We start from the raw sequence: 12,526 nt of genomic DNA on the forward strand, positions 1-12,526 counted from the left end.
GAACTGAAGCCATGATCCATAGGTTTATTGGCACTCAGATGTAAGCAGCCAAGTACATTTCTGGCTCAGTCCAAATAGCAACCACTAAGAATTAACAAGTTAAGATAGAAATTTGTCTGTGATAAACAATTCAGAACAGAAATTACCAGGAATTGCTAAAAGCTCTTGATGTGATCCCTAAGCCTTGACAGTATCAACCATTCCTGTGTGCCTGAAATCCAGCTTAGCTTCCATGAAACTGTTCTCCAGCTTCTGTCAGACCATTCCTCCTAAGTTTCCTTTGCTAGATCATCTCCTCTTCCTCCCCCAAGAAGGATGGGTGCATGTTCTTGGTGAACTCATCAGCTATCAGGGATTCAACAAACATCTCTATGCAGACAACTACCAAATTTTTATGCCCAATACTAATAAAGTTGGGCAACTAAGGTGATGCAGTGGACATGGTGCAGGGCCTAAAGTAAATCAACTTTCTGACTTCAAATCTGGCCTCATACAGTTATTACCTGAGTGACCCTGGGGCAAGTCACTTAATCCTGTTTGCCTCAGTTCCTTATTTGTAAAATGAGCTGGAGAAGGAAAAAGCAAACCACTTCAGCATCTTTAACCACAAAACCCCAAATAGGGTCAGGAAGAATTAGATACAACTGAAATGAATGAACAATCTTGAACTCCATTCCCATATTATGTCCATTTGGATATCTTGTAAGAAAACATTAAACACCCATGTAATCAAGTACTCCCCGGAGTGCTAGAAATAACAAAGACAAAAGTTAAATCACCGTCTCTGCCTGCCCTCAAGGAGCTCACATTCTGCCAGGTGAGAGGTGTGTAAATTATATACATATATATATATATACACACACACTAACAGAATATATAAATTATATACATACATATATATATATATACACTAACAGAATATATAAAAAATGAATACAAGCTAGTTTTGGTAAGAAATACTTAGTAGCTGGGCAGATTAGGAAAAGTTTCATGCAGCTATGAACAAAACCTGTGATTCTAAGGGGTAGAAATGAGTTGGGCAAGCATCTGAAATTCAATGTGTTCTAAATGGAACTCCTTTATTCCAATAAATTCATCCCTCAAATCACAGGTTCAAAATCTGGGAGTTATCTTTGTTTCCTCTGCCTTACCCAAATCCAATCAGTTGCCAGATCTTGTCATCTCTTGCCTCTATAACTCTCACATATCTCTTTCTTTTCACTTGTAACCCAGTCTAGATGCTATCACTTCTTGCTTTAACTATTATTAAAGCCTCCTAATTATTTCCTTTACTTCCAGTCTCTTTCTTCTCCCCCACATTATATTAAACTTGAGTACTTAGCAGTTGAACTAGATTAAAATGTCACCTAGAAATCTTCAACAGTTAAAAATAATAATGTTAAGGTGGCTTTCTAATATGCTGTCATTAGTGTAGCTGCAAATCTGGCACCTGTTCTATACAACTTGCAAACTGCTAGTTCTAAAACAGATGTGATCACATCACTTTCCAAATACAAAGCATTCAAATACATTCCTAGTTGCACTAGGATAGAATATGAAATGTTTAGTCCTAAACAATCCAGTTCTCATTTATTCTTTCCAGTCTTATTACATACTACTGTCTATAGAGTACATGTACATGCAATCTATTCCTAATAGGCCTTTTAGTTGCAACCTATGCTTGGCATTCGATCTCCCACCATCTGTGCATTTGAGTAGTTGGTTGTCCCCAATTCTTGAAATGCAAGACCATTTCCTCTTGCTTCCATCTGTGAGAATCTCTAACGTCTTTCAGAATACAGCTTGGGTATCTTCTTAAGACTTTCCTATCCTAGGAGTTGGCCATACCCTCTTTCCTTATATTTCCTTATATTTTATTTTTCACAAATTTTCCTTTACTTTTGTGTACATACTCTGTCCCCAAAGTAAAATTTTAGATTGTTTAGGGAGATGACTCATTTTGGGGGTCCTTCAATACCTAGCACATTCCCATGGCTGCTGCCACCCTGACCTGAGAAGGCACTTAGAATGACACTCTTATACGTTGTACTAAGAGAATATCAGAGTAGAAAGGGAATCAGGAGTCCATTTATATCAGTACTCTTTGTTTTATAGACAAGGAAAATAATTCCAAAAAGAGAAATAGTTTTACTAAAAATGTCATGTAAATCATGAACTAGTTATAGAGTAAGACTGAACTAACTGGTTTTTCAGACTCTCTTGTAGCCTAGGACTCTTTTTGGTACCAAATAAGTTTTTCCAAAGTGAGAAGAAACTGAAAACGAAATGCTCAGTTATCCTAATGAGATTCTTATCTGAAGGGGTAACATTATTACTCCCCCTTTAAAATCAGTCACAGATTTTTAACATAACCAAAGTTAAACAATATCAAAATATCTGTACTGAAAAGATAAACTAAAGAATAAAGGACTAGATGACCATTAGTAAACATATGGTTTGAAAAATGGAAATTCTAGGTTTATAACAGAGGCCATGTAGCTCAACTTGTATGAGAAAAGGAATTCTCTTTACAATATCCTAGAGTGGTTACCGGGCTGCTCTGGGACAAGGCTGATCAATTCCCAGTTAGTACTTCTTTCCAGAGACTGGAAACAAGAATAAACAAGAAATTGGAGGATGAGAATAAAAATAGGAATAAACATTTGGGAAAGATGAATATTTTTCTAGTCCAGAGAAAATAAAGAAGTTGATGTTACTGTGTGCAGAAATGATGTAACAAGGGTAGAGGAAAACATCACTAGGAGCATTAAAACCTAGGTTTTCAGTCTGCAATTTCATTTTAGTACTATCTTCATAGGGAAAGGAGATAAAAAGACCCTGGAAATCTTATTTCAATTTTCTCAATAGCAAATGCAGGAAAAAACCCAACAAACAGTACTCTTTGCCTCATTCTGTCAAGTCCCTTCTGCAGGCGCTGCCTGCCACTTCAATAACTTCATAAAAGGTGTGATTTATAAATCACAGTAAGGCCACCCCTTCACACATGGCTGGAAGATATTTACTTTTGGTGAGGCTACATAAGGGATTTCAATGATCTCTGGGACAATTAGTTCTACAATTCCAAGCTGTCCCTCCCTTTCATTTCCACATTTTAAAACAACGATTCTTCTTTAAAGAACTCTAAACTTGGCTGTTTCAGTTGGTCATGACAGGAAAGAAATAAAAGAACATGCCCAACCCATCCTACGAGTGGCATGAAAATTCTTGCCAATTAAAACAGAAATGGGTGAAAAATTGTAATTTATTGAAACTCAACTCAAAAAATATAAGATGCTGTAGTGTACAATATATTACACAAAGCACCCTCAGGTGCACATTCAAGTCAAGTAAGAACTCTGCCTGCCTCCCTCCCCCCAGCCCTCCCACCCTGGGGCCTCAGTATCTGTTCCATATACAATCATGCACACTTAATTTGAAAAAGGAAGCCCCAGTATATTTGATGTATTAATTAGCACCAAACAGAGCACAGTTCCATTTTCTTAATAAAACAAAACAAAACAAAAACCAACCAATAAACAAACCAACTGGGGAGCTAATGAATGCTGCCAATACTGTTGACAAAGATATTATACATTCATGGAAATGCACAGCCTACCCTACCCTAAACAATGGTGTGGCCGCTGCTCAGCCTTTGTTCGAGTTGGCAATTGTCCCCATGCTGCAGTACTGGAGTCAGTCTGTTCTCTAAACCAAAATTGCTACTTAGGAACTCCCTACTACACAAAGCTCATCTGTTTTTTTTGTTGGAAATAAGTCTAAAAGAGATGTGGAAAATTTAGATCTTTCCAGGACGACCACCGGCCGCAAATAATGAAGCTGTTTTAAGGCAAGCTCTCCACAGTCTGTTAGTGCCTTATCTAATATAACCCTCAGATTTTCAAGGGAAGGGACAGCTGATGACTCTGCTTCAATGATAGGCTGGATTGCAGCCAGGTTGTCATGAATTGCAGAATCACTGGAAGGAGGAGGTATATCAACTTTAGGATTGCTTTCATTCACCAAACCATCCACAGTCACATTCCCTGCTAAGTCATCACTGGGTTGTGGGGCATCATTTACTGTTAAGTGCTCCGCTGGTTCCCAATCATCAAAATCGTCCTCTTTTTCCTTACTTTCCTGAATGAATTTTAAAAATGAAGATTCAAACCCCATGGGTTTAAAAGTCTTCAAATCAAATGATCTAGCCTGTGAATGTTTCCGAAATGTATCTTTTGGGATGTGAATTGGAGTTTTTACCACATTACTTTCCAGTCTGGAGCTCTGGTGCCCAACTTCTGGTACCCTTTTTCTAGGTAAAGGCAACTGGAAATTTGTTAAATAGGGCCTGCTCTCAGTTCCATCAGGGTTCTTAGGTGCCGACTTTTCGTTTTTACAGGGAGAGGGCTCAGTGACATGACACTCTTCCAAGTTAGTGGTTTCTGAATTATGGTTATATTTTGAAGTTTCTCTACACAGGAAGGTATCTGTATTAAATGTCGATTTGCTGTCTATACATCCTTCCTGATTCCCATTATTTTCTGGATGAGGGGAACTGTTGCCCTTCTGGGGAGATGCTTCATTTTCACCCACAGGTTGGGTATGCGCTGTGCTTCCTGGTTCACAGTCTCTGGTTTCTTCCTTCTTTATACGAGGCTCTAGTTCAGATGGTGGCTCTTCTTTAATTTTGGTACCATAGTTAACACAAAGTACTAGAATTTTCATCCGCTTTTCTAAATAAGCACTGTCCATCTGGTGGGTACGTCTGTAATGTCTTAATATACTACTTTCCAATTTGACAACAGATGAGCAGCCTTGAATCATGCAGGGATACTGAGTGTGTTTAGACTGCTCTACACACATATTCAGGGCTTCTGCCTTTGTTTTAAAAATGATTGGAAGCTTTTTATCTTTAATGAAGACACATCTTTTAGGTTTAGCATTCAATGCCTTCTTATTATTCTGACTTGTTTCACTGTGAGACCGGGTAGTTCTAAAATCTTTCTCACCTTCACTTTTCAGGAGACTCTCATTTTCCACTTTTGGATTTCCAAAGAGGTCAGCATAATAGTCCTTATGTCGGTAATAAACATGTTGAGAGTAGTTACTTCGATGTGTGAAGATCCGATCACAGCCATTAAGGTCACAATGAATTTCAAAGCCTGAGTTCATCTCTCCTTCAATATGGTGTTGTTCCATCAAATGGTGCTTCAACTTGCTGAGAGTGTAGAAGACAGCTGGGCACTGTGGTTGGCTACAGAAAAACCTGGCAGCAGAGTCATTCTCAGAAAGGGCTTTCTGATCTTCAACAGGGTCTAGATTATGGGAATCACTATAGTGTTTAGCCAGTGCTTTGGAGCATAGGAAGCGCTTATTACACTCTTTATATTTGCAAGCAAATATCTTTTTACATTTGACCAGTTCCCTTTTTGTTCGTGCTTTGTCCTTTTCCAAACACAATTGCTCTCTGTTATACTGATGCACTGTTCGGTAATGGCGAATCAAGCCTTTTAGATTTGTGAATGAAGAATTGCAACTTTTATGAATACAGTGGAATGGTTTGTGGTATTTGTTCAAAATATAGCAAAGATTTCCTTTGGCAACAGTTCTTCTACTCCCTCTCCCCTCTCTTGCTTCTAATTCTTCCCTGTGGCTATCTATTGGTGATGAAATGCTAGATGATTTTCCTGTTACGTTACTATCGATTTCTTCACAAGAAGATTCCAAATCAGTTTCTGAACTACACTCTTCCTTTTTAGGATGTCGGATTTGCTTCTCAGAGTTATTAGTCTGATCATCTCCAAGTTCTGTACTGCTACAAAAAGTAGAAGCAGAGCAACTACCCATGGCATCATCCCCTGTACATGGACTTACATGATCACATTTTCCACTATCAAATAATTTATGAGTGACTTTTTCATTACTAATTTTGTGTTTATTTTTATAATGAATTCTAAGGTGGGTTTTTCTGGTAAATGACCTTTGGCAAATATGACACTGGAATGGGGAGTATCGATACTTAAACATGGATAATTGAAGGACCTTGTCTCTGGAATAATTATGTTTTTTGACATAATGCGTCAACAAAGCCTCTCTGGTCACAAACTCATATTTGCAGCCTTGAAGTTCACAGAAAAATGGCTTGGCTGCTAACTGTGCAAGGTATTGACTTGACAAATTTTCTTTTTGATTCTGAAAGTGAAGATCTGAGATAGGGCTTGAGGAAACTGACTGAAGGGACTTAGCACCATTAGACGGATACACTGGCAGTGACCCTGAGAAAGATGTGTGTGTTATTGAGTTTTTCAAGCTCAAGTGTTTCAAGCGTAACAGAAGCTCCAACATGGCATCCTCAGTACACGGCACTCTGGAAGCACAAATAGTGGCTTCTGGAGAATGGTGACAACTTTGAAGATCACTTTTACATTTAGTATGAATGTTATGATCTAGACTTTCATCTGGGGAATCACTGTTTGTGTCTGAACCTGGCTTAGGCTCAGCATGAAACTTCTCGTTTGTTTGATCATGTTCACCATCCAAAAATTTAAAGATCTCTTTATCCTTTATTCCCAATGTTTTTTTATGCTTGAAATGGTATGGATGAACCTTTCGGAGATGCTTCTGCATTCCTCTAGCATTTTTGTATGTGGAACCACAGCCTTCAAAACCACAGGTAAACTTTTTCCCATCAAAACAAACTGCCACATTGGAACATTTCTCTTTTAAACTGGAAGGGACAAAGACTTTATCATGAGGAGATATTAAAATATCAGACATGGACTCAGGGGAGTCCAATGTATCGATCAGTTCTTCATTCATTGAGGCAGATGAGCTGTGACTTAACTGATCACTGGAGTTGCTGTCACTGTTATCTTTTAGGTTATCAGAGCCCGTTTCCTCAATTTCTGGAGCTAACTGAGAACTAGATGACTCCACTGAGAAAAGCAGGTCCTCAGGTAGATGTGATTTTTCAATTGGGTCAAGTAGGTGAGGCTGATCTCTACAACTATTCTTTTCATTTTCTGCAGATTCAAACTTGACTGTTGATTTAATGTCTCCATTTGAAATGTCATTATGCATGGAAAGGTGATTCTGAAACTCAGTTTTAGAATAATAGAACTTTTTGCAACCAAGAAAGCTGCATGTATATGATGCATCCCGGAAGTGCTGTGCTTCATGGTGATAAAGCTGTCCCAGGTCACTGAAAACACTATTGCAGCCATTTAATTCACATTTGTATCGAAGATCCTCATGCTTTTGTTTATGGTTAAGTAGCTCATTCACTGACCCAAATGTCGCATAGCAGTCTATAGAGACACACATGTAAGGCTGAGGTCCACAGTGGACTCGTTCATGCTCCCGCAGATGAAAGGCTGTCATGAAATGTCGCCGACAAAAAGAACATTTTTCTCTCCGGTTCTTCATGTCCAAATAATGTTTTGCATTTTCATCATTGTTTTGGTGTTCAGCTTTGAGGTGCACACTTAGGTACTTAAACTGCTTAAACACTCGGGAGCAATCCGTCCCAGGACAAGGGTATAAATCTCTATCTTGCAGGTGGCAATCCTCTAATTTGCTGAATGTAACATACTCATGAGAATCTCCCTGCTTATTGCATGGCTGATTTTCATGTGATGTTGAAGAAGGACTCCTCTTGGAGCCATTACCCTTTAGGGAGCGATCTCTCTTCGTCTTCCTTCTGTGTCTGCTTGATGGCATTTTCACATGTTCCATTACATGAGGTACAAAAAATTCCTTTTTCTTGAATTTTTTTATACAGACGGGGCAAGTATAAACTCCATCTTCCATGTGCATCTTAGAATGATGGAGTATTCTAGCTTCAATACATTCCCTCTTGCAGAGCACACAAAAGAACTTATACTGAAGCCACCTCTGATACCGTTCAGAGGAACCAATTGGCTTTTTGTCTCTTTTCTCCTTCTGCTGATCAGTTGAGTCTCTTCTTTTGGAATGTTTATCATCTTTATTCTCTTCATAATCACTGAGAAATGACTCTAAAACATCTGTCTCATTAATTGACATCTCATAGCCACTGAGGTCATCATCAGAATCAGAAGCTTCTTGGCCTAGGAGTTGATGACAATGTCGTTTTAAGGTTTTCCAGTCCCAAAATTCAGGGTCAAAAGGCCAATGGGCTTTTAAAGCTAACAGAAGCTCACATCGGAGAGAGTTGGGAACTGGAGCATTTTCCTCATCAAACTTTTGATCTGGCTGCAGGTATAGTTCTTCTAACATATTAAATCCAGTCCAGTTGGGCTCCAATAAGAATTCAGTAAGCTGACAAGCTCTTCTAACTTCAAGGTCCTCTGGTAAAAGACAACCAATTGTCTTACACACTGAAGTTTTCATTTCATCATCTTCACTTGATTGGATCTGAAGGGCTCTTACACATAATAAAATGGACACAGAAACACCAGCATCTTCTGCCTAATGGAAGAGAAGAGGAAAAAATGTTAATTTAATTTTGTCCTGAAACAGAGAAGAAAATGATATAAAAACAGCCTCACCAGCACTTCGGCCCTGTAACATTCTCTGGCCTTGGATTACTGGCCCTTCCAAAGGGAGTATATCTGAGCAAATGATTAAAAACAGAGTTGATTATCTCTGTGTAAAAATCTGCATTACTGTTATGATTTCTAAACATTCCAAATCTTTATACTCAATTCTATTCCTTTTGAAACTTTATTTTTATTTATTTAAAAACCTCACCTCTTGTCTTAAGTATTAATACTGTGTATTAGTTCCAAGGCAGAAGAGCAGTAAGAACTAGGCAGTGGGGATTAAGTGACTTGCCCAGGGTCACAACATAGAAAGGAAGTGTCAGGCCAAATCTGAACCCAGGACCTCATAACTCTAGGTCTGGCTCTCAATCCACTGAACCACTTAGTGGCTCCCAAAATTTAGTTTTATTTTACTTGACTCTCAATTATATTAGATTTCTGCACTCTTTACTTTTCTTTCCTTGTCAGTAATAACTCAAGAAATTTATATCACTTCTTCTATATTTGCTCCAGGTACAACCATACAAAAAACCCAAATAGAGAAATGCTTAAAATATTTCCTAAGACAACTATACATCTTGCTATGGAAAGAAGTTCTAGGCCTTCAGTCTCATTAGGAAGATGGTCCTAATCTTTATCCTGCATCATTCCTGATGTACATTCAAGTTTGACCTCTTACAAAATATACTTGACCTCATATAAAAGTGAATAGTGAGAATAATTACCACAATCAACAAAGATTTCCTAAGCAAGGACTGTGGAAGAAATAAAGTCGTACAAAACTTTTTCTATCTTCATACTTATAACTTGGTACACACATAAATATAAAGTGCTGTGGTTAACAAGAGGTTCAAGTAGTTGGGTTTAAGTTTCAAAGAAATGAGACAAACTGGATCCAGAAGGATGTAGCATAGATAGAGGGAAGAGTAAAGAGGAGGGCATGATTTCCTAGGCAGGGGAAGCTGTATGAAGAGGTAGAAAAGCTGGAAAGTCACATACCAAGACAATGTAAGGTCATGTACAGCAACCAATATGATGTGTTTTTTTAAAAAAAAAAAAATCTGTTTTCATTTTTATTCAAACTATTCAGAACATGAATATGTTGGAGTACTTTAGGGGAGGATGCACATTTGTATAATTCACACATCTGTGCTTATGCCCGCTGGGCAATGGAGGAAACTGGGCACTACTAACTAAGTGACCTGGCACAGATGTGTTATAGAAAAAGTTATATGATGTATTACCCATCTGATGATCTTTCTTAGAATCACAGACAGCTGGAAGGGACACTGGAGGTCATCTAGTCCAACCCCCTCACTTTACAGAGGAGGAAACTGAGGTCCAGAGAGGTTATGTGACTTGCCCAAGGTCACACAGGTAGTAGTAGTAGTAGTAGTAGTAGTAGTAGTAGTAGCAGTAAGTAGCAGTCGGGCAGGATTCAAACTCAGGTCCTCTGACTCCAAATCCAGTGTTCCTTATACTACACCACCTTCCTGATTCTCCACCTCTGTTCCAGGAACAAGAATAGGTAATTATGTCTTCATTCACAGACCACAACCTTCTTACAGGTTGTTTCTAATACCCATTATATCACCTTAAACCTTTTAGGGTAATTTACTCAACCCCACCCATTCCTTGACCATGTTAAAGAGTTTTAAATAAACTTATCATCATCTTCTCTTTTACTTGACATATTTTATCTTCTTTGACTATTTTTAGCCCAACTTCCATTACTGCAGAAAGGGGTTCTATAAACATAGCTGCTGACTTTTTCAGAACCCCTTTAGGCATCACTTAACTTCTTTAAGCCTCAGTTTCCTCACTGGTAAAACTTACCTCACGGATGTTATTAGGGTAAAAGAACTTTCTTCACAGGTATTATTTGGGTCAAATGAAATGGAAAGGGCTTTGAAAAACTTAAAGGGTTACTTAAATGTCAGATATTATCCTGGAATGTGATTTTTCTGAGATTGGAGCTTTGAACTCCAAGTAAAGAGTAAAGAGATTAGATGCTCTCTCCCAATCTCTTTAAATTAGACTTCATCTCCTTTTTACTAATTTCCAGCTTTTAATATAATTTTCTTTGTTAGAAAAGAAGGAAGAAAATTCTTATTTCAAATGAAGGCAGGAACAGTTATTGAAAAGAAGAATACAAAAGAAAAAAAAAAGGAGGTACTAAGTAATAGCAGAAAGCATACTGTGCACATCTGGATACTTGGGGATAGGGTTTTAACTCAATTATTAAATAAGACTTTTAGGCAAGCCCTTTTTTTCCTCAGGGTCTCTTGTTTTCCAAAATCTACAAAATGAGAGGGCTGGATTAGCTAGTCACACTAGATGGGCAAATCATTTAACCTCTTAAACCCCAGGTTCCCTCAACTATAAAATGGAGATAATGACAGTGTCATGGCTATATTGTTAGATGATTGACTTTTGAATAAAAACTATTATGCTCAGGAAGCGAATATTGGGATCCCCATGGTAAGGGTGTTAGCCTTCAGCAATGTCTCATAACATGTGTTTTTATGCCTCGCTCTGGCATTTCTTAAACCTTGGGCATCTCATTTTCCTGGGCAACCTAAATTACTTACTTCTGCTTGTACGACTCTAATGAGGCAGAATAGGTGTTGCTGTGTTTTAGCGATGACACCAAACTGTCGACATCGCTCCAAAAAGATCTCTAAAGAAGGATCAATTCTTCTTTGCAACTTGCTCCAAAAAAGAGTCAGCTCCCTAAGAAAAGACAAAAAATATAGTTGGTAAACCAGTTAAAAATACTGAGATGTAGTTGAAGTTTTGATTTTATTAGGCTGTGAACAAGGTGATCAAATAAAATAGGATCAAAAAATCTGCATCATTACATCCACTAAGACTTCATTATACAAGGAAACTCTCCATATCAACTTCTTTAAGGAAAAGAACATTCTCAATTTTTATCCTTTTCTTCTCCTTTCTGAATCAGAAGGAAACTCTACTCCCCCCAAGCAAGACCTAACATTTAGGCCTATGTTGCTTTTCCAATATACTAGATTTCCCAAAGGGAAGGTACTATATTCCAGATTGACTTCCTTTAGAATTCTTATCACAAGCATATAGTTAACAAATATTTTGAATGTACTTTGGGCTAGACTGAATCTCAAAGTTAAGCTGCTTCAAAATTGTATGAATTTCTACTGGACTGTAATTGAAGAGCTGCTGAAACAGTTCTTATAGACATCTGTGACCTGCCTCAGATAAAAGTACTTCAGTCCTAAAAGTGTATTAAACATTCAGTTTTGATAGATATTTTCATTGTTCTTTAAAAATCATACTTTTTTAAAATAATGATCTCACATTCCTGGCTCCCTGGAAAGAATGTCTAAAAATTCTATCAGAGAAATTGTTTACTGTAAACATAGTACATGGCACATGGTAGATGATTAGTCAATGCTTGTTAATTGATTCAGTAACCTAAATAAGAAATTAAGACTGTATGACATGCCATATTCAATTTTTCTCATCCTACCCCCATTATTCATTTCCCACATTCTTTAATATTAGCCATTAAATCTGTCTACCAATATTCTGATTGGAATAATACTCTCTCTCTCCTAGGAAAGTGTCCTTTCCCTCTTCATTGTGTTTGTACAAACTAACAAAAATTAGAGATAAAAAAAAATGAATATGGGTTAAAATACTCTACTGCTTCAGGAGGAAGCAATAATTATAATTAGCATGATTGGCTCAGAAGAAATGTGGATATTACATACCCTTGCAGAACAATTATCTTAGTCTTATGAAAATCCTAAAATTCAATAACTAGCTCCATATAAAATTTATTTAAATTTCAATCAGTTTTATTTAAGAATTTATAACATTGCTCAGTCACAGTTCAGATCATTTTCAAGTAATATTACCAAAATTACTTATTGTTAGCATATAAGAACACACAACTGACTGCATTTATAGTGGTTGGCATAGGGCAGTGACGGCTGACCTATGGAACAGGAGTCAAAGATGGCATGCAG

General features: G+C 37.6%; 1 protein-coding gene across 1 annotated transcript in view; it reads right to left on the reverse strand.

Moving 5' to 3' along the window:
* Positions 1 to 3,250: 3,250 nt before the first annotated feature.
* RLF (RLF zinc finger) overlaps positions 3,251 to 12,526 on the reverse strand; it is a 106,756-nt gene continuing 97,480 nt past the window's right edge. Inside the window, exons 7-8 of the mRNA XM_044668026.1 lie at positions 11,111 to 11,252; positions 3,251 to 8,445 (exon numbers count right to left, since the gene is read on the reverse strand). Coding sequence (XP_044523961.1) covers positions 3,724 to 8,445; positions 11,111 to 11,252 — 4,864 coding nt within the window. The 3' untranslated portion in view covers positions 3,251 to 3,723. The remainder of the gene's footprint in view (positions 8,446 to 11,110; positions 11,253 to 12,526) is intronic.

Source organism: Gracilinanus agilis, chromosome 3 (assembly GCF_016433145.1).
Source record: "Gracilinanus agilis isolate LMUSP501 chromosome 3, AgileGrace, whole genome shotgun sequence".
Lineage (NCBI taxonomy): Eukaryota > Metazoa > Chordata > Mammalia > Didelphimorphia > Didelphidae > Gracilinanus > Gracilinanus agilis.